The sequence below is a fragment of the Sinohyriopsis cumingii genome, chromosome 8, assembly GCF_028554795.1.
Source record: "Sinohyriopsis cumingii isolate HCF-2022 chromosome 8, ASM2855479v2, whole genome shotgun sequence".
Lineage (NCBI taxonomy): Eukaryota > Metazoa > Mollusca > Bivalvia > Unionida > Unionidae > Sinohyriopsis > Sinohyriopsis cumingii.
The window spans coordinates 31902605-31923956 of NC_142968.1; the positions used below are offsets into that span (position 1 = coordinate 31902605).

General features: G+C 37.3%; 1 protein-coding gene across 1 annotated transcript in view; it reads right to left on the reverse strand.

Moving 5' to 3' along the window:
• The window catches only part of LOC149793239 (uncharacterized), a 69418-nt gene extending 56401 nt beyond the window's left edge, over window positions 1-13017 (reverse strand). Inside the window, exon 1 of the mRNA XM_089968970.1 lies at window positions 12868-13017. Within this exon, the coding sequence (XP_089825096.1) occupies window positions 12868-12880 (13 nt within the window). The 5' untranslated portion in view covers window positions 12881-13017. The remainder of the gene's footprint in view (window positions 1-12867) is intronic.
• Window positions 13018-21352: the final 8335 nt, after the last annotated feature.

Here is a 21352-nt window from a genome sequence, read left to right on the forward strand (position 1 = left end):
TGCAACAAATCGAACTGATTTACTACAAATATCGAAGTACCTACCAGCCGCATTCATATAGTGAAATATTTTTTCTTCGTGCGTTATTGTATCAAACGATTTGACACCCCTTGCTTTTTTTGCGTGTTTACCAGTTCCGCCTTTTTTACTATTTTCACTCTGAGAGATAGCTTGTAGGTTTATAACAGAATTATTTAGACAATCAGAATCAATGTGATCAATAACAAGACCGTCCTCGATTGGTCCGTTAAACGCTTCATATACCACCCTGTGAACAAGATACTTCTTCTTTCCGGCACTAAACATCAAATACCCCTGATTATTTACGGTACCAACCGGCTTCTTCAGTCTACAATTTCTAACAACGCCGTCGCAAGATGCCTCGTAATTAACGAGCACAGGATGCGGCTGAAATTCTTGGTTCATTTGTATAATAATACTACTTGTCTAATTCATTATTTGGTTTAATTATAAACCTTTCAATGTAGTCCTGAGGAGTTTTAATGATTTTGTCCTTGACTGAGTCAGCGGTGGGGTCAATGACGGCGTTTTTTATTCGCTTGTCGTAATAACGTTTTAACTCTCTGTATCGCTTTCCGCCACAATTGATACATAATTGTGATTTTCCTCTTACACCAACGTGGCAAACCAAGCACGGTAGGGGGCCAAGAGAACCATTACGAACGCTTTGTAAATGATACCCGCAGAATTCACCTCTACATGATTTATTGCACGGGGTTGTCGACCCAATCATCAACCATTTGCAGTGATTCATTATACTATATTATTTCATTTAAATACTTGTTTTAATTATATGGAGGAGTTCGAGAGATTAGCAGCAATTAAGCCCTGGAAAAATATTAAGTTTAATCTCGATAGAGTCCTCAAGGACGCACCAAAAGCGTTAGTAAACGATAGAACCCTGTTGAATAAAATACGCGACTGTATCAATGAATTCAAGCGTGATGGTGCATCTCATAGTTGGTCAACATTTCGAATTGATGGTGTTGTTGATGCTACCATGAACGACAACCGCGCAGCAACGATAATATCACAACTTGACGGTAAAAAGTATTTCTTCAGAGTAAAATTCATTGTCCGGGTGGAATCAGGTAATTGGATCATACGTGATAAATTTGAACCGGTTCTCAGCGACAAGAAAACAGTTATTGTTAGCCGCGACTCCAAGCCAGGGCTGTTAACCGGAGTTGACAGACCATACTATGAACGAGCGTATCCTGAAACAGCAGTTGTCTATGGAATATACCCGTTAAATAAGAAACCTGATATCGGAAAACTAGCGCCGATGAAACAGTCAACGGGGATAAATTGTGTAGCAGAACGAGTAATAGAGCATTTTGCAAATGCGTGTCGAGGAAATAAACTGACCGATTTACGACGTAGTAAAATAAACCAATGGGAGGAGACAGTGCGCGAGCGAGGAGCAACCATCAGCGACATAGCGAGATTAGAAACGTCGCTGAGATTTCCAATAACCGTTACAACAATAACCGGTGAAGTATTATATGAATCAAAGTATAAATCAAATGGAGCCCCAATCAAAATTATTGATCATAACGAACACGCGTGGACGCCCGCGGTCACAATATTTCCAGGGATAGAACAGTAAAGTATATCCCGGGGGAATTCCTGGGAGAGGATGGTTTTCTCGCAGAGAGGAAACTATTTGATGCTATTGCTTGTTTGTGTAAAAACGACCCTGTGTCAGTGTGGTTACTTCGCAGCGCTGAAAACGACATGGATACCTTTGATCAGTTTGTAAGACCAAACGGTGAATTATATCGCACTGAAGCGTTTCACAACAAGATGAAAAAAACCGCCATGGAATTTGAAGAGCATGATGAACAACTGCTAACAAATTGTTTTACGATTCCATCGGTTGCGGCTCATGTTGCAGCAAGGAAAAATGCGTGGAGACCAACGCGCAAGGAATTTCTACCAGATGTACAATCCAGTTGTTTGGAATACTATCACGGTGGACTATGGAACACTGAATACAACCGCGACGCTATGATTTCCGTTGATATGGTTGCCTGTTATCCAGCGAGTTTTCTCGGGTATGGATCCGCCGCTGAGTACTTTAAACGATTTGGACACCCCAGACATGAAATGACTCGTGTTGCTATTAATGGACCACTGCCTGATTTTGATTTAACCGGATTCGCTCGCATAGTATCATTTGAATTCGCGGCAGGACTTCATCGCTGTTGTTATATTTGGATCGGTAGACACATGGCTGAAAAGAAGTGGCTGCCAATAGCGCTGCTACGGTATATGATTGATTGTAGCATGCTTGTATCGTTGATTGTCAGCGACGCAATAATATCATACCGGGCGCAGACTGAAGTCTGGTTACCAGAACCAGAGCGTCTAGATAGCATAATTGACGAATCCAGAAAACACATTGATGCCGACGAGGAATATATCATCGAATGGTCCAAAAAGATATTCAACCAACGAAACCGCGAGGCAAAAGATCTCGGTAGAAGAATAATTGGTAAGTTCACACAAGGTGGAAAAAACTGCGACTACAAACGATATTGCTCACGGCTGATTATAGATGACGCAGAATATGATTTCGTAATCAAGGACGCAGTGGCAAAAAATAGATACGTGAACTGCAAAACAGCTTTCTTGTCCAATGGAACAAAGTTGGGTACAGTTGTTACCTACAGCGATGGAGACAGCCCGGCATATCCACATTTGAGGGCGTCTATGCTGGGTTACGCCGCTATCAATTTATTCTCGATGATAAATAGATTTCCCGACACCGCGGTTAGAGTCGCGATTGATTCATTTTACACAGACGTAAAGTACAAGGGAAACATAGCCGAGTTTACTAGTCCGGACGAGAGTTGGGGTATATGGAGAATTAAAAATGAAATACGACGCGATTATTCCCCGTCAGCAGATGTCACCGTTGAAAATAATTACTTACGCGGTGATAATCTATCAGAATGGTCTAATGCACCACCGTGTTCTGATCCAATTTGTAGATATAAAACAGTTTATTTGAGCGGCTGTGGCGGGTCAGGAAAGACGACTCAGGCAATTGAATTATTTCGAACGCGGGCAAGTATAATCGAGCTTACACCGACCCATAGACTAGCGCGAGAGATAAAACAACGAAATGTTGACGCCGTTACTTATCACAGCTTTTTTCGATACAGCGGCGGTGAGTGGACTCCTGATCGAATGGGGGAAAAATTTATTCCTGAGGTTATCATCTGGGATGAGATATGTACTGTTTCGTTAGATACTTTACAAATGTTTCTTGAGTGGTTGCTGCGCGCGAATACAGCGGTAATCATGTGCGGAGATCATGGCCAACCACCACCATTTGTCGGCGAGGGTCCACATGATTGGTTAAAGGGTTTTGTGGACTATTATGAAGAAACCGATACTGATTACCGAGCACTTGATGAACAACTGCGCGAGGTTAAAAAATTAATCAAATTACAGCCGGATAGAGTTCAATGTGAAATAATCCGCGAGGTGATTCCGGAAACGCCGTTAAATGAATTCTGGGAAACATGGAGACCAAACGATTTGATTGTAGCGAGTAGAAAGATAGTCAGAGACACACTTCAGCGGAAGTTGTTTACGTTGCATAAGGAAAAGTTTCCAACGCGTCCAGTGCCGTTATGTTATAGACCCGCGGACACACGGCGGCAGAACATTGAAGTTGAAATCCCGGGCCCGACAGCGTCAGGGACAAAAAAACAAATTCTCGTGCTGAATGATATTGTGCTCGTTGATATCAGCGTCGTCGAGGACGCGCTACGTGCTGAAAAATCCCCGTGGACGCTAGGATACGCAACGACAATACATTCCTCGCAGGGATTAACCATCACGGACACAATTGTTTGGATGGTTGATAATCGCATCGAATGGTCAAATCTAGTCTATCTTGCAGTGTCCAGAGTACGGAGAATGAATCAGCTTCGAAGAATTGTTATTGACGAAGCCAGTGACAACGATGACATTATTGATGCTAGCGTCATTGATAGAAAACTCTCGGGTTACCGCCAACAGGATAAAAAAAAACAGCGGCGTTTTGATATTGATGCCGAATTAATAATTGCGTTACGACAACAACAGAATAATCACTGCGCGAGTTGCAATTGTGTAATGCGCTGGCGTTGTTCGGATAAAGACGCTCGCCAATTTACCGTGGACAGGATCGATAACAGTCTCGGTCATGTCAAAAACAATGTGAGGTTGACCTGTCTTGAGTGCAATAGACGCAACGGCGCTAGTTAAGACCACGCGGGGGCAATTGAGTATCGTCAGGTATCACTTGTAGTTGCTCGCGTGTAAACCCCCGCTGTGGGGCAGTTGAATCCAGTCTATAGATCGGTGGTCTACCAGTTGATCGTGTTATCGTTGATATGTTATGTGTGGTAACACTCCAAATAGGATCAGTAGCTCTTTTTTTACCGCCTTCAAGTTCTCCTGGTTCATACAGATATCTAACAGTGACATCGCCGAGAATCGGCTTGGAAACGCTATCTATTTTTGATCTTCCGGGTATATACTTTTTCTTAATCGCGTCGCTGGGCTTCATGTTGATTGCTCGGGTAATCTCGTTATTTAACGCTGCAATTACGCCTGGCAACCTTTTGACCCATTCACGAGATCGTTTTTCTTGGATGAATTCCTTCGCGTATTGATACCCAAATAACCGTTCAGCAAGAGTCCGATTGAATCGTTCAACAATTGCCTGATCACGATGTAGCGCAGTATGACCTCGTCGTATCGCGACGCTATGATGTTTCAGCGTTGATAAAACAGCGCCGCGAAATTCATTGCCAGGATCAACTTGTAATATATTTGGCCAGCGCAGAGGACCCCTTCGGTAAATCCGCTCAAACGCATCGGCTACTTCAGTTGCTGACTTTGTTTTTAACGGCTCCGCTTGTTTGTATCGACTCGCAACATCAACTACGGTTAGCGCGTATTTGTAACCGTTGTCATGCGGCAGAAATAGTATATCAGCCTGATGAACTTCATTAGGTACGCTGACATCAAAGCGCGAAAAGTTGATTTGTTTAGGCGGTGGTAGATAAATTTGCCATATAGCCTGTTTGGATAACCAATTAGCCGCAACGGCTTTTGTTACCTTTGCAGCGCTTGCGAGTTTACCAATTGCGGCCTTCCCCTTCCAGTATCCTCTCGGAGAATAATAGATGGATTCCATGTTGTTATTATAAACGCTAGCGTTTTCAATTACCAGCGCGAGAAGCTCCGCTTCCAATCATTAATTTACCTTTCATAGCCGATTTTACCAACCATGAAGCCAATTTTTCTTTGAATGATTTATCAGGAATAGCATTTAACGCGTGAATTAATTTTACATCCGCGATATGACGCTGTTGCAGATCGCTACTTTTGTAGTAAGCAACATCATGAGCATGACATGCCTTATCGATAGCGTTTATTGGATACTCACCGGGTTTGGGCTGATTTTGATCATCGAGTCTGATATCTAATCGTGTTCCGGGGCCACAGTAGCTATATCCTGGGAGGTGCTTTTCTCCTGGATACTTTGCCCACGGTGTTCCGGGGAGTTTTGATAACTTGGCTGCAATATCACCTCCTCGCTTTTTTTAAAGCATCCCCGGGTCTAGCAGAAATAAATCTAAATTTCTTTGTACCGCATTGTACACACTTACCAGTAAGTGCCGATCTGTTATTTCTTGTTGTAACGGTTGTCATATCATTTGTGCCAGTACGCACTCTACACTTCACACAATATAGATCCATAATTTATGTATAGAGATATGAATATAATTGATTTTTCGGCGACTAAAACAAGAGAACCAGTTAAGCATGTTGCAGCGTTACCAAACTCGATCCGGATGATTATCATCGGACCATCTGGATCCGGCAAGACGCAATTGTTACTCAATTTAATAATGAGATGGATGAAGTGGGATAAGTTGTATTTAATCGCCCCTAGCGTGGATGATCAACGATGCTACGAGGTGTTGAAAGATTTTAACGAGAATGCATCAGCGATCGCTGAAAAAAATGTTATTGAGTTTATTACAGATATCAATGATGCACCAGGTATTGATGATATTGATGGCGACGTTAACAATCTAGTCGTGTACGATGATGTTATGTTAGACAATCAAAAAACCCAGCTAGGATATTTTCCAGAGGCAGGCATAAAAACACCGACGTGATATATGTCACTCAACGATACACTCAGATTCCAAAAGTAATCAGAGACAACTGTAATATTCTTGCTGTATTCAACGGCGTTGATACACACACGCTACGAAATATTTGGCAGACATGGTGCGGCGGTGACATGGACTTTAATGGTTTTCGAAACTTTTTTAGTCATGCTCAGTCAACCCCACATGGATTTGTAACGATAAATTTACATGATCCTCGGACACGATATCGTATCGGACTTGACCAAATATTCGGTTAGTTGTAACTAATTTTCATTGTAAATAACTTCTTAGCAGCGGGGGGGGGGGGGGGGAAATGACATCGACGCGGTCGTCGCTGTGTTTACCGGACGCTGACGACGCTGGGATCGACGCGCAGAAAGTGTATTAAACCAGATGACGTCACCGTCGTGTAGGATGGACCGTCGTCGTTTTTTTTTACCGGGCGCTGACGACACCGGATCCGCTGAGTGCAGAAAGTATTAATTAAGCAAAATAACGATTGGACAAAATGTCGGATTCGCCCCCCCCCCCCTGCTGCTAGCAGAATAAGGGATGGAATCGAGTAATTTTCTCAACAGGTGGAACACCCGAAACACCCGGTCCCGATATGTGGTAACCCCTCGGATTTTATATTCTCACTAGGAATCAAATAATTAGCTTAAACCCATTGTAGTGTAATCTGACAGGATATTACATTCACTAGTAGCGACGAATATAAATTTACCACAACGCGTCTATGACAACTAAAGACCGTGGAAGACTGCAACTGAATATTTAAATTCATTGTTCTTTTCGTTTTATGAAATGAGACGCGATAAGTAACCAGTGGAATACTTAATACTGTTTCATCTGCTTCACGAATTGAACGAGAATTATGGTACAAAATGTGAGGCCAAAAAATGCCCCACTCTAAAAGTAATTCACACATATAATAACATCTGATGTTTAGATATCATTTAATGCAATAAAATGCTTCCTATATGATCTTTAACTAATGTAAACAGACAGGGAAATGCAGTGTTACAGGTAAATGCAGTGCAAATAAATAAATCCACTATTCAGTATGAAAAGCAAAAATACTTCCAACGATATTGTACACAGTACACACAGCATTATTTTTAAATCAGTTGTGTCTCTTTCATATGTACTTTCAGAAAGACACAGGGAAGTTCTGTGGTATTCTTAAAATTAATTACCAAGACTGAACCACTGTATTACTAGAAACACCACTAGGCATTCATGGCTATCAAAGTGAACATTTTATGAAAAGAATAAAATCAACCTGTCCCCAATTACTACCGCTAAGAGTAGTAGACAAATATTATACCTACAACATTCTGAAATATGATACATGAATGCTGGTAACAATTCAGATAATAATTTCATCAAATAATCAACAACAGTCTCTACAAAACTCTTCAATAGTAAATACATAAATGCATGACTAATCAACTTTAATGGCCATACCTTCACTGAATGTCGACTGACAGGTAGTAGTAGTAATAAAAGTTGTAATGCTAGTGGTTGTTATTGACTTAGTATACTCACTATTCTTGAAGTTGGTCGCGATCTGTAGTCCTAGTAGTAGTTGTTGTTGTATTTATTGCATTTACATGTTGATATTGTCGTTTTTGTAGTAGTTTAATAAAATTTGATGTATAATTGTTTTTGAAGCTACCATTCAATGTAAACTTGTAGCTTGGAATAGATATGGAACCAAGAATATATTATTTATCTGCCTTATCGGACAGCTGTAAAGATATTTACCTGAATGAAAATGTATCTGCATTTTTTTTCTTAATTATTTCATCATATTATTGAAACGTAATCACACAAAACATCCCATCCTCCCTCTCCATCCCGCAAGTAGCCACGATATCGAAATAGAATTGTACATCTTTACATGTATTTTCCCTTTTTCTACAGGGCATGCATTTTTGTTTTTGCTTACTTTTTAAATTCCATGGCAAATGTATCACCTAAGAATAGCAACAGTAAGTTTCAATCTTATATCTTGTTTAAAATTCACCATAAAGATACTTCCAGACATATAAAAAAATCTGCTAATTACGTCAATCGAGAATACAATTTTAGTATATTCCTCATAGATAACGTCACCACCAACATTCTAGGAAATTTTAGTTTTTTGCTACTAGTCATTTATATTTTCTTGCCCTAAGAATAAATTATGTTCGAAAATATGTTCTGCGGTCCCGATACACAATGGGAAAGCTAACAGGTTTTCACTTGTAAAGGTCTAAAAACGTATTTTGCACTTGTGAAAGAACGTATTATTCACCTGTAAAAGATGCATCAGAAGAAAATATGGGGATTTTTGTGACATATATACAATACAATTTAATTGCATGTGAAATTAAACATCAAACAACCTCATGGCGTGAAACCATATCACAGATTTACATCAGTAAAGTTCTGACTGTAAGCATTCGAAAGATAGTTAACAATCGAAGTGCCATTTACTTGAAGGCAATAATGTCCTCGATAATATATCTTTGTAAGTCATGTCTTGAAAACAAATAACGGAAATGACAACACATATGCCTTTGAGACTATGATGACAAATCTTTGGCGTAACATATATTATTAGTTTTGCTAGAATTATATAATAGTTGTTTTCTTTAGGCGTCCAGTGCAAGCAAAATTCAATAACATGAATGAAAAAAATTGTTGCAACTTGTATCAACTGTCTGCATCCAATTATGAAGTTTCATATACTTAAAAGAGTGGGTAAAGCAATGCGAATCATATCGTACAAAACACAACTCAATATATGCAGGTGTTTCAATATCATTCATTTGGTCTTTTTGTCACTAGATGCTAATATAAACAATATGATAACTACTCTTTGCACAAACTGTGAGTCCATCGCTGTTCATACGGAGTTTCGTGGTCGGTCTTTGAGAATACCCTTATATTTATATAATATTATGATGGTCTTATAAAACACCTATTATTGAATAATATCATTCTTTCCATATTTAAAAATAAATACTAAGAACAGACTCATTTCGTACGGGATGATTTGCTATGAATGATTGTCTTCCATACGACAAGGGCACCTCTTTCAGAATAGTATATTAATGCATTATCATATTTAATGTATGTTGTTTCGACATAACTATATCCTGTTTCATGCAGAGTACTTGACACAGTTTCAAAAGAATTGTTACTTATACATGTTCTTCATTTAGCATCATACGGGTATCGAATCCAATAATAACAATAATAATAACAACAACAATATCCTCAAGAAAATGTACTCAAATTATAGTGCGCATTACTGTACAGAAGCAGACTGACAGATAATGTATTATAAACAGTTCGTGAAGATTAATGACCATATCAGACACACCTGTTATCAACTTTGATGCGACTTTAACTTTCGCCCAAAGCTCTAAACTTCAGCAGTCGATTCTTATTTTCAGTGGTAATTATAAGGCAATATTATCATGAAGGTGTATGGATCTGTGTACATACATCCATCCATCCATACATACATACATACATACATACATTATAAAGTACTTATTACTTGGTATCAACGAATGAGAATAATTTCGCTATTGTAATTTAGTAAGCTTACGCTCCATGGGGGGGGGGGGGGGGCGGGGCGGGTAGGGAGATCGTCAGTAAAGAAACTAGGGCATCATCTCTACCAAATATTTTGTACCTCTCTCTCTCTCTCTCTCTCTCTCTCTGTGATTTTTAATATTTGGAGTGCATAAACATGTTGCGATGAAATCTCATTCCAGTGTACTCTTAACGGATTCTTCAGTATTACCATCAAGTACAAGTGCAAATAATCAAATAATGTATACCTGTCTACGTACGTGTAATAGTTAAGAACCTGAATGGGAAACCTACATATGCAAATACAGCTAATTTTGTATTACAAACCCCCCACTTCAATAGGTAATACAACTATGTAGATATAGGGATGCAATGTAAAGATAATTCTGGCTGTCCTCAACACGTTTGTTATGATCGTGTTTCCTTGCGATAACTGGCCAGATCAAACCTAGCTCCTACTGATAAATATATTAGTAAACAAAATCAAATGTAACCCACTCTCCAGCTATAAATAACACAGTATAATTATCACAAAGTAGTACAATTATCACAAAACAGTAACATATATATCAAGAAATAATTGTACTGAAACTCTAAAGGGGGGTTATCGGTAGCTGTGGATTAAATATTAAAATCTTAGTTTCTTTTCCCCATGTGACCAAATAATCTCATGAATTTATCGTGCATTGGTCTTCTTATTGTTTTTCTTTATGTCCGATATGCTTATTCGTGTCATTTGTCTCGCTCTCCTCGTAATACGTACTTCCTAACAAATTAAAGAAAATCGCAACATATATATATATATATATATATATATATATATATATATATATATATATATATATAATTGCAGAACACAATTTAGCAGCTTGATAATTTCAATTTTAAGGAACAAAGGAACAATATTGCGTTCTAACAACTAATAGCACTAATTAAAATCAATTCTCATTCGTGAATAACCACAAATTGGTCAAAAAATATTATATACGTCCTGCAGTAGCATATACATAAATTTAATCAACCCCGCACGTAATATTTAATTATGCCAACCCCACCCCACCCCAATGGAAATAAGTAGCTTGAACCGAATGATGGTTCTCCACTGAGAATTACCATCCCATTGCAGTTATAGGAGGTTTCATGAGCGGTTGCTACATCTACTGATGTCATGGTTGGCGCCCATATAAGAAAATCGAAATCCGTTATTAATCTTTAGCACGTAACTCTGAGACTGTGATTTCCTTGTATTACCCATATGACAAGACCATCACCTATTAAAGCACTAAGAGACTGACCAGTTACCTTGGGGGTGGGGGAGTGTGATTTAACAGCTTTTTGCGAAAAGCTTCAGCAAAACCTTCTTTCTCAGATTTATACAAAATAACAACTTAAGTGTTATAAATATCCATTATATCATTTGAATAAACAATATATTACCTTGACGAAAGCAAACAATACAAATAGTTCTGGTTGAGAAAAAATCCCAATCCATTCTTTATCGACGTTTAAATAGTAGTTGGTTTCTAGCAAGAGAAATAAAATCTATTCATATGACTCCTTCATACAATAAAAAATGAAACAGATAATAGAGTAGGTTACAAATTTAAACAATGTGCAAGCGCTGTCACCATCACATGTGATTCGTATTCTTAGCGGTACATTATGTATATTGCTAAGCAGAGCAGATCGAAAGACAAATAATGAAACCATTCGATTGAAGTTTTCTTGTCTCAGCGCCAGAACTAACGCAGATTATACCAGTTTATTGTCCTTTGTTCATTCCTTGTAACAATATGTACTGCGGGTATATATTGTATTAAAATATTTTGCTAATAATATAAATTGTGCATATTGATTTATCGTTTGAAGGAGATTTAAAAGTCAAAACTGGAACAAATTTCCGTATCCTCTCTATCCTAATGAAATCTCTATCGTTATTTTGTCTCTGCCTGTATCAGCATTTAATCTTTGAAGTACATATCGAAGTTTCAGGATTGTATCAATTGGTGTTTTGTTTATTAAGTACTTGTGTTTTTTTTTTTTTTTTTTTTTTTTTTTTTTTTTTTCTAAGTACAAGTGCACGGAATCAAACATTGTAGCAGCTACGCAGTATATACAAGCCATCACATTTGCCATCACTGTTAAACGTGTATCGTAACCTTTCTGCAACTATTCACGGATATACTTGACAACAACTATGTGGTTATTTCAGATGAAGAGTTTACATAATATTTGTTAAGATAAATTTGTTATGCTGTTTTATATATGCCTGCTTGAACATTTAGGATGAGTAGAAATTATACTCATTAGTCCCAATATGCAAACTTACGTCATTATTAAAACACAATGTTTTGCATACCTCTTCTTTCTTACACATTTTCACGTCATGTACAGATAGCATGATTTTAATTTATATTGTTTAAATAAGAATAAAACATAAAGGTAATTGTGGAGGTTTGTTATTAACGTGTTATCCCTATTCACTTTCCAATTAATTTGTTTCATTAGGGCATCATACCTGGGGAATTCATGGAGCATAACGTTTTCCCAATTGCGTTCAGCCATATATATATATATATATATATATATATATATATATATATATATATATATATATATATGGTTTACATTTTTTGTTTTATAACAATACTTAAAAATTATCAGAAACGAAACTCAGTTGGATGTTTACATTAATATGTTGCCAGGTAACTGTTGAAAATATTACTGAAGTATACGAAAATACGAAGCCGATATGCAACATTTTACCTAGGCTGTCATTTCTTTCTAAAAATCAAAAGATTATATCGGACCGATTTAATCAAGGGCAAAGAAATAATATACGCATTTCTAATATAGATTTAGTTCAGCGTTTGCCGATGAAGAAGAAAACTGTAATATAGTATAAATGTATCTTTATTATTAGCAGTTGATTCAGACAGTGTATCTTGTACCATTTCATATACATGTATTCCACTAATACACTATAATACAATATAGTGGAATTAATTATCGCAAATGTTTAGTGTGGTAACATCAGCAGCAAAGATAATGGTTATGTAATACATACCGTGCAGCACCATCGCTCAAACCATAAGCCCTTCACTTGAATATGTACACTCAGGCTGATATCCTAATAGTTTACTTTCTGACTGCCAACTAATATAGTCTATACCGTCGCCACTAAGGTATAACTGCCATAATATATACACTAAAATCTTTTCAAGGTAAGAATAAGAACACCTGTATCCAATGTACGCACATTACGTCATTGGAAAAACCAGTAGAGATCCATATCTATTCAAAATGTCAAAGCACTTTTGGCAACTATTCAGACGAGAAACGAATAAGACTTCAATATCATGGCGAAACATATACATTTATGTACATATGTTACGCAAGGCTTTATTAATGTCATTTGAGGAACCATTTGGGGGTTTATTTCGTTAGTGCAATCGAACTTGGACAATATGTACATTTGAATGACGGGAACTGAGGTTAGAATCTAACGAAAATGTAACTGTTATAATGACTTTACAATTTGGCACATTTCCAAACTAGAAAAAGGACATAATGTTGTGTAGAACTATTTCGTTCTTATAAGGTTCGCTTCACAAGTGTTATTGAACGACTGTATGGAGAAATACATAACTGAGCCTAATAAATTTATCATAAGAGGGACTATTTCGTATTTTCCAATCATTATATATTTTAGAATATTGCAATAATGTTCATATTATGCAAAATGGAGAAACTATAATCCACATTATTTGAACTTAGAAGCATATTTTTCTGCTTTTATGAGTGATATCATTCTTTATTATCTATATTTTAAAAGTGGCCTTAATCCAGCTTGAACAAAATATACATATAAGCTTGTGTATTGATTTTTTATCAGAAAAGATAACATTTTATCTTGGTTTGTGGAACGATGATGAAGTAAATGAGAGAGGTACGAAACCCAATTTTGAGATTGTTTTCCATCTGGTATACTAGTCAGCAAATGGTAAAGCCGTTGTGGAGGGTTCCGTTTTAAATTTATTCAAAGTAATATTTCCCCAGCATATTTTGTTGTTGTTGTTGTTGTAGGGTTTAATGCCATTTTCAGCACAAGATAGGCTATACATGGCGGCCAGTATTAATGGTGGATGAAGAACCCAGGAAATCCCGGGAAAGAACCACCAACCCTCGAGAAGCTACTGGCAAGCTTTCTCACATACCCGTATTGGCTGAATCTGAGACTTTCCCCAGCATAATATCAATCTCTATGACTGATATGATATATCTCAATGAGTTGTTTCGCAGAGGGCAGATAACTCAAGGCAAAAATGGGGATCGGCTGGACGCATCATTGGTGGGAAGGGTTAGGGTTAGGGAAAGGTGAGCTCCCATTACGGTTTCAAATCCAGTTCTTGCTCCTATGCACTGGAGTTGACCTTCTATTCCTGCATGCTCCTATGCACTGGGGTTGACCTTCTATTCCTACATGATCCTATGCACCGAGGTTGACCTTCAATTCCTGCACCACTGCCAATTCCTTCTCCTATGCAAGAGAGATGGCGGGTTGATCATTGTGTTCCGGTATTGTCCGACTTTGTAGATCGTCAGAGCAGAGTCGAAATGGCTGTGAAAGTGTATCGCTCCACCGTGGGGTTTCCTACATTTTCTCTTCTTATCAGGCAAACATATTAATTCGGTAGGCAACTAGCCAATAAATTATCCCCACTCCTGTATTGATACCAACTGGCAGTTTAGGGGATGATATCGCCTACAGATTAAAACCTTCCATAAACTGAAGACATTCTTGTCTGCACACGTCGGGATACTTTGTATACACTTACCAGTCGATCTAGAGGATGTTGGACTATTCGTCGGCTGTGTGGTTCTTTTGACGATATGGACATAATATTTCCGAACCAAATCCTACGTTTATCGACTTGTTAATCCATGTGGATAGCACAATCCTCTGTTTGTTTGCCATTTGAAATTTCTCACTTGATATGGCTATTAACAAATAACAGTAGTGCTTGAACTGTGAGCAGTTATGTTCCGGAAAAAATCTGAATGCAGCTGAAGTGCACACTTTAATAAACAGTTGACATCATACCCATACAGCGTCTATTAGTATAAACACAGATTAGGGGAGCATTCATTTATCAGACTAATTTAGCACCTGGGCGACCATCTCTTTACAGGCATTGGTTTTTCTTTCAGTGTTATAGGTAATAGCAAATTTGCTAACCGTATCGAATCTATTGTGACTGATACATTTGGTTGGAAAATAGCCTCTACCAGCCGAGTATTAGCTAGGAAGCCAGGCCACACACTGTTGACCTTTTGCTGGTGCAGCAAGACGCCCGCTGATACAAAGTCTTCAAAGAGCTAGTGTTATAAATGAAAATGAATATATATAATTAATAAAAAAAGAAATCGAAATTTTCCAAAATTAAAAAACTATAAACATAATAAACGAGTGGGATATTTTAAAAAATAGAATAAAAAGAATTTCGATCCAATACTCGAACAGACGAGCAGAGAAACAAAAAAAGACAAATATGAACTTAAATCAACCTTAAAAATACGACAAACGAGGACGGAAAAAAGCAACTAACAGACAAAATAAAAAAAATTGAAGAAGACGAGAATCAAGGGAGAATAATAAGGTCGGCAAAATTTACAGAAATATACAACAAAGCAAATAATCTATACACTACACAGAACATAGATTCCATCACAATCGACAGCTATTTAAACAATGTTGATTGTATGACGATATCATCAGAACATAGGGACATGTCTTATGATATCATCTCAGATGAAGAAATACATAAGAATATAGTTACACTAAGAAAAAATCGCCAGGGAAAGATGAACTCACCGTGGAATTCTATCAAACATTTCACGGTGAACTAACGCCGATCCTCAATGCCTTATTCAACGATATATTTTTAAGCAAAAAACACATGTCTAAATCAATGAAGGAGGGGATTATTACAATCATATAAAAAGGAAAGGAGAAGGAGTCGAAATAAAGAACTGGAGACCTATATCGCTTTTAAATACAGATTACAAAATTTTAAGTAAAATACTAACAAACAAGGTAAAGGGAGGGTTAAGCAAAATAATTAATGTAAACCAAACCTGTGGGGGAAAAGGGAGGGATATACAAAATAACATTTTAAATATCAAAACCGTAATAGACTATATAAATGAAACAGGCACGAAGGGTGCCATGGTACTCTTCGACCAAGAAAAAGTTTTTGACAGATTAGAACATAACTATATACAGAAGGTTCCAGAAAAATTTGATTTCGGACCGAATTTTCGAAAATGGACCGAAATCCTATACACAGGGATAACTTCATGTGTACAGGTAAATGGAAAATGTACGAAAGAATTTGAAATACAACGATCAGTGAGACAAGGATGTCCACTATCGATGCTATTATACGTAAGGGCAATATAAATCCTAAGCCACAAGATAAGAACTAACCCAGATATACAAGTGTACAGATACCAAACCTTAAAATAAAATTAAAAATGCTCCAACATGCACACGATTGCACTACCTTTATAAGGGAAGGAAGATGTTACAAATACTTAAAAGAAGAATTTGAAAAATTCGGTAAAGCGTCGGGCTCACAAATTAATCACGACAAGACGGAAATCTTACAAATAGGAAACTGGAGGGGCAACCATCCAGGGTTACATCCACCTACTGAGAGATACGGTAAAAGCTCTAGTGGTGCACTTTGGCAAAAAAGAAACAACAGAAAACTACAAACAAATTATCAAGAAAATACAGGGAAATGTGGATATCTGGGCCATGGCGCCAATATGCATTATGGAGCGAGCCCAAGTGGCAAAGACATATTTATATTCAAATATAAACTATATAATTAAATCCATAGACATAGATAGCAAAATTTTAAACAGGATAGACAAAGAGATAATAGTCTATGTCTGGAATTTTAATGCATTGCATAAAAAAGAAATGTTATATAGAGATAAAAGTAGAGGAGGCTTGGGTTTGCCAATCCCTCTACTACTAAAACTAACAAATATAATTAATAGGTTTAAAAAAAAAAATACAACCAGACCCAGCTACAGCATTTGAAGCACTATACATATACTGGTTCGGCTTCACTCTGAGAAACCGACAGAAATATATAAAAATAATAAATTAACCAAAAAGTTTGAAGTACCACGAAAATTCAAATATATTAAAGAAATACTTTTAAAGTACAGGGATAAAACGGAACTATGGAAATTAGAAGTAAGCGAAAGTTATACATGGATTAGAGAAGAAGTAACGAAATATATAAAATGTAGAGTAGAACAGGAAAACTGGGGGATAAACTGGACTAAAACTTGGAAAAACTGGGAAAAAATAAGATCTTTAAAAACACAAAGTATTATTTTTAAGTATCTACACATCGACTGGCTTACAGGCGAAGAATCAATCAAACGTCGTATGACTAGGGAAATGCCAAAATGTCCGCTATGTAAAAAGCCAATTTCGCCAAACTAAATACGATGGCCCAATGCGACAAAAGCAAAAATAATATAATCATGGTAATAATGGAAATTTGTAAGAAATACAAGTATCATAGAAATAATATTTTATATTTAGATGTGGATCATGATATAAAAAAAAACTGTTTTAAAAATAATAGACTACATAATAACAACTATGATATCCTGCTGACAAGTGATTAAGATTTCTAAATAAGAAAACCAAATAGAAAATAAACACCATATCTACGATCTCGAGGAGGAGGCGGGGGAGGGTTTCGGAAGTACCGATAGCAGTAACGCTGATGCGAGCCGAACCCTGCCCCACCGCGCGACTAATATTTCCCTGCAGATAAAATATACTTTCAACTCCAACTTAATAATACCTTCAACCCAAACTTATAAGAGAATTTTTTTCTCTTTTTTTGACTTATTTTTTTGTTAGTAAGGGATACAGGGAACCTCTGCGTAGGAGAAGTATGTTGCATAGACGCCGCAGGGCTAAGTCACAAGGCGCTACGCGAAGTGGACAGGCCTGCGAAATAGTGACAGAAAAACCCACACAGAGGATATGGACAAACATAACAGAAACATGGGGAAATAGTAACATTTAAAGAAGAACAAGTCTAACAATACTAACATAACTAACACATAAATACAAGTTATAACTTTTGTAACTTTCAATTACACTTTCAATGAAGAAGAGGGCTACACTCCGCTAAAAGCGAAACATTCAGAAAATAAAGGAAAATGCGGAACTTTTATCGGACAAGCCTCTCATTCAAAGTAGAGAGAAAACAACACATATGACCAATTACTCAAAACAATAAGTTTCTTTTATAAAAGCAAATATCTCTCCCAAATTTCGAAAACAATAAAGGCCGTCCCAACATATAAACATATAGCAAACATGCACATAGCATATACATATAGCATACACGGGACTTTGGGATCTGTGGCAAAGATCACCAAACACATAAGGGAAGGAATTTCGACATCGGGAATACAACCCAGTGTCGGATGAACAACCCTTTAGATAACACTAGGGATTAAATACCCTATCAAAAATTCAATACATTTTTTTGATCAAAATTCTACTATAAATAATACAAACATACACACCTTCGGGGGAGACAGAAACACATAACAACCTTTCCTTTTTTTTTTTGGAAATGGGGGAAGCATCTGTCTGGTGCCCACACACACCCCCCACCCCCCACCCCAAGAAAAATAGTGTTATACCGCGGCGAGTATGCGGTTGCCTCTTTCATCAATAACACTGAAGGCGAGTTGTAGGGCATCTTAGAGATCTATTGAAAACCAGCAAGGCTTTCCATGATTCATAGGACAGTCATATATATGGATATACGCTATGTGAGGTCGACAAGGTGCTAGATCACCGGTACGTACAGCCGCGCCTCCCACAAAGCATGTAAAATAAAGCCACCCTCGCCCCCAAACAAAATATATTTACCAGGTGTATTTCATAACGTACGCGGCTACGACAGTCGTATTACCATGGAGGTTTCAAAAGAATAGTAACGCCAGTGAAAAGAATACGGAGACGTACATGGATGGAATTTTATACAGCTATGTCAATTCCGTACGGTGAACATGTGATTTGAGCAGTGGACTGGTATTGAAGCAACCACACCTCTGTTTCTGTTTTGTCATTCATTCTTTTGAATCATAGTGTGCGAAACATATTAGTTCCTTGAATTGAAAGTATCAAAAAGACGTTATGGAATATCACATTCATTTCGTTTTGAGTGTATTAAGATATAATGTGATCTCATTTGGAAATGTAGTACAATTTCATGTATCAAGTTCTAGAACGAATATCAATGGTCATGGTATTCGGATTTGCAGAACTAACACATAACGTGCTCTTAGGGAAAATTCAAGATGCACACATGCAAAAGTATATTTATTGCCACTCTTATTACCCTCTAAATAAGACATGTTTATGCCCTGTCTCTTGCATGCTTGCTTATTGGAGGGATCCCGGCTATGACCTGTATGATATCATATAGTTAACTTACACGATACTATTTATGGACACAAATCTCATGCGGTATGAAACCGCGTAGTATGCACAATACTGTACGATTCTGGCAATGCAAAGTTAACTGATAAAAATGAGCATGTAATAAGGAAAAATATTGCATGATTACGATACAGATAACGGCGAAAAAATGAGCGCATAATACATTTTTGAATTCATTGCGTAATAATACATGGAGTGGACGTGCATTAGTCCTACTTTCATAAGGTATCGTCTTAACTATCGACCTGGTTATGGGCCGATCAGCTGAATGCACTTCAACGTACTAGAATGTATCAATTTACCACAACCTTTAAACACACATTCTTGCATAACGTTAACTTAACATGCAACCTAATACATGTGACTTTTTACCAGCAAAGTGTGAGCATCGTTATATTTAGATACTATGGAAAAAATACATGTATTGTAAGAATAAAATCCAGTATTTATATATGCAGTTAACAAAAGTTAATACAGGTATCAGATGTGTTCACAGGTACACGTTATACACACTATTTGAGAATTTTCCAATAACAATGAATATTTATTTAAGCCTGTTGCTATTCTACAAATACTTATTGATAGTACTTGTGAGTATATTATGCTGCCTTCCTGGCGTGCATGCTGATATTTAATTCTCTCTCTCTCTCTCTCTCTCTCTCTCTCTCTCTCTCTCTATATATATATATATATATATATATATATATATATATATATATATATATATATTACGGCGCTCGTAAACAATGTAGTAAATGTAACTGTAACATTTGTATTTTTACAAGCATTTGAAAATGAGCTACGTTTGACGTAAATTCATTACAGATGACTTATTGTCAGTAAAACAGTTATACTTGCCAAAATAATTCAGCTGTGGCTAATAGTTATTCCACAATTTGCACCAAATACGCATAAATGAAAAAATGAAAATTAGGAATATTAATTTATTTAACGCTATTATTTGTTTTTGATATAAAACTAGCAGCTAATCCATTTGGATTATCTAACAATGCTGGCGGTGGGCGGGAGAGACTTTGAGTCGGAGTTATCTGTCCGATCATCAGCTTCTGATAATACTCATTGCTTGATGCATTGATGGATTTTCAAGAACACATTGTATAAATTGACTCCTTGCTAATTATAGTAAACTAGCGTATCCTTTACATTATAATTACAAATTTTTTGTCCATATATCAGCTGTTCTCAAGCTGTGAACGGCGATCACCATGTGGAAAAGATTCCATTTAACGTCTCTGTATATGTGTACAATCGTTTACGTCTGGAAACATTTTGCCAACTACAACATAAGCTATAGTGTGCATGTACTTCTGACTAATGTAGGTTACCTGTGGCTTCCACAAAAATCCACATTTATTGTAAGCATCATTTGACGGATATAGCCAAAGACACCTAAAGTAAAAACATCCGAAATGCACATTATATTTATAGAATTAGGTACATGAATAAAATTCTGTAACAGACTGGGTTTCCAGCGGTCAAAGGCTTGTTTAAATGATTTGCATACCCGTGCCACAAGCAGCAGGGGGGGCGAATCCGACATTTTGTCCAATCGTCATTTGGCTTAATTAGTACTTTCTGCACTCAGCGGATCCGGTGTCGTCAGCGCCTGGTAAAAAAAAAACGACGTCGTCGTCGAGGGGATCGTCCGGACGTCATTTGGTTTAATTAACACCTTCTGCGCGTCGATCCCCAGCGTCGTCAGCGTCCGGTAAGCACATCGACGACCGCGTCGATGTCATCGCCCCCCCTGCTGCTATGATCTTACAAACAGAGTGATCACTAACTCCTCCTCTTGTAAATCAATTAGGTTATTTGACTGATCGGTAATTCTAAAATTAATTCTCGTTAAAAAAGCAGCAGGGGGGGCGAATCCGACATTTTGTCCAATCGTCATTTGGCTTAATTAGTACTTTCTGCACTCAGCGGATCCGGTGTCGTCAGCGCCTGGTAAAAAAAAAACGACGTCGTCGTC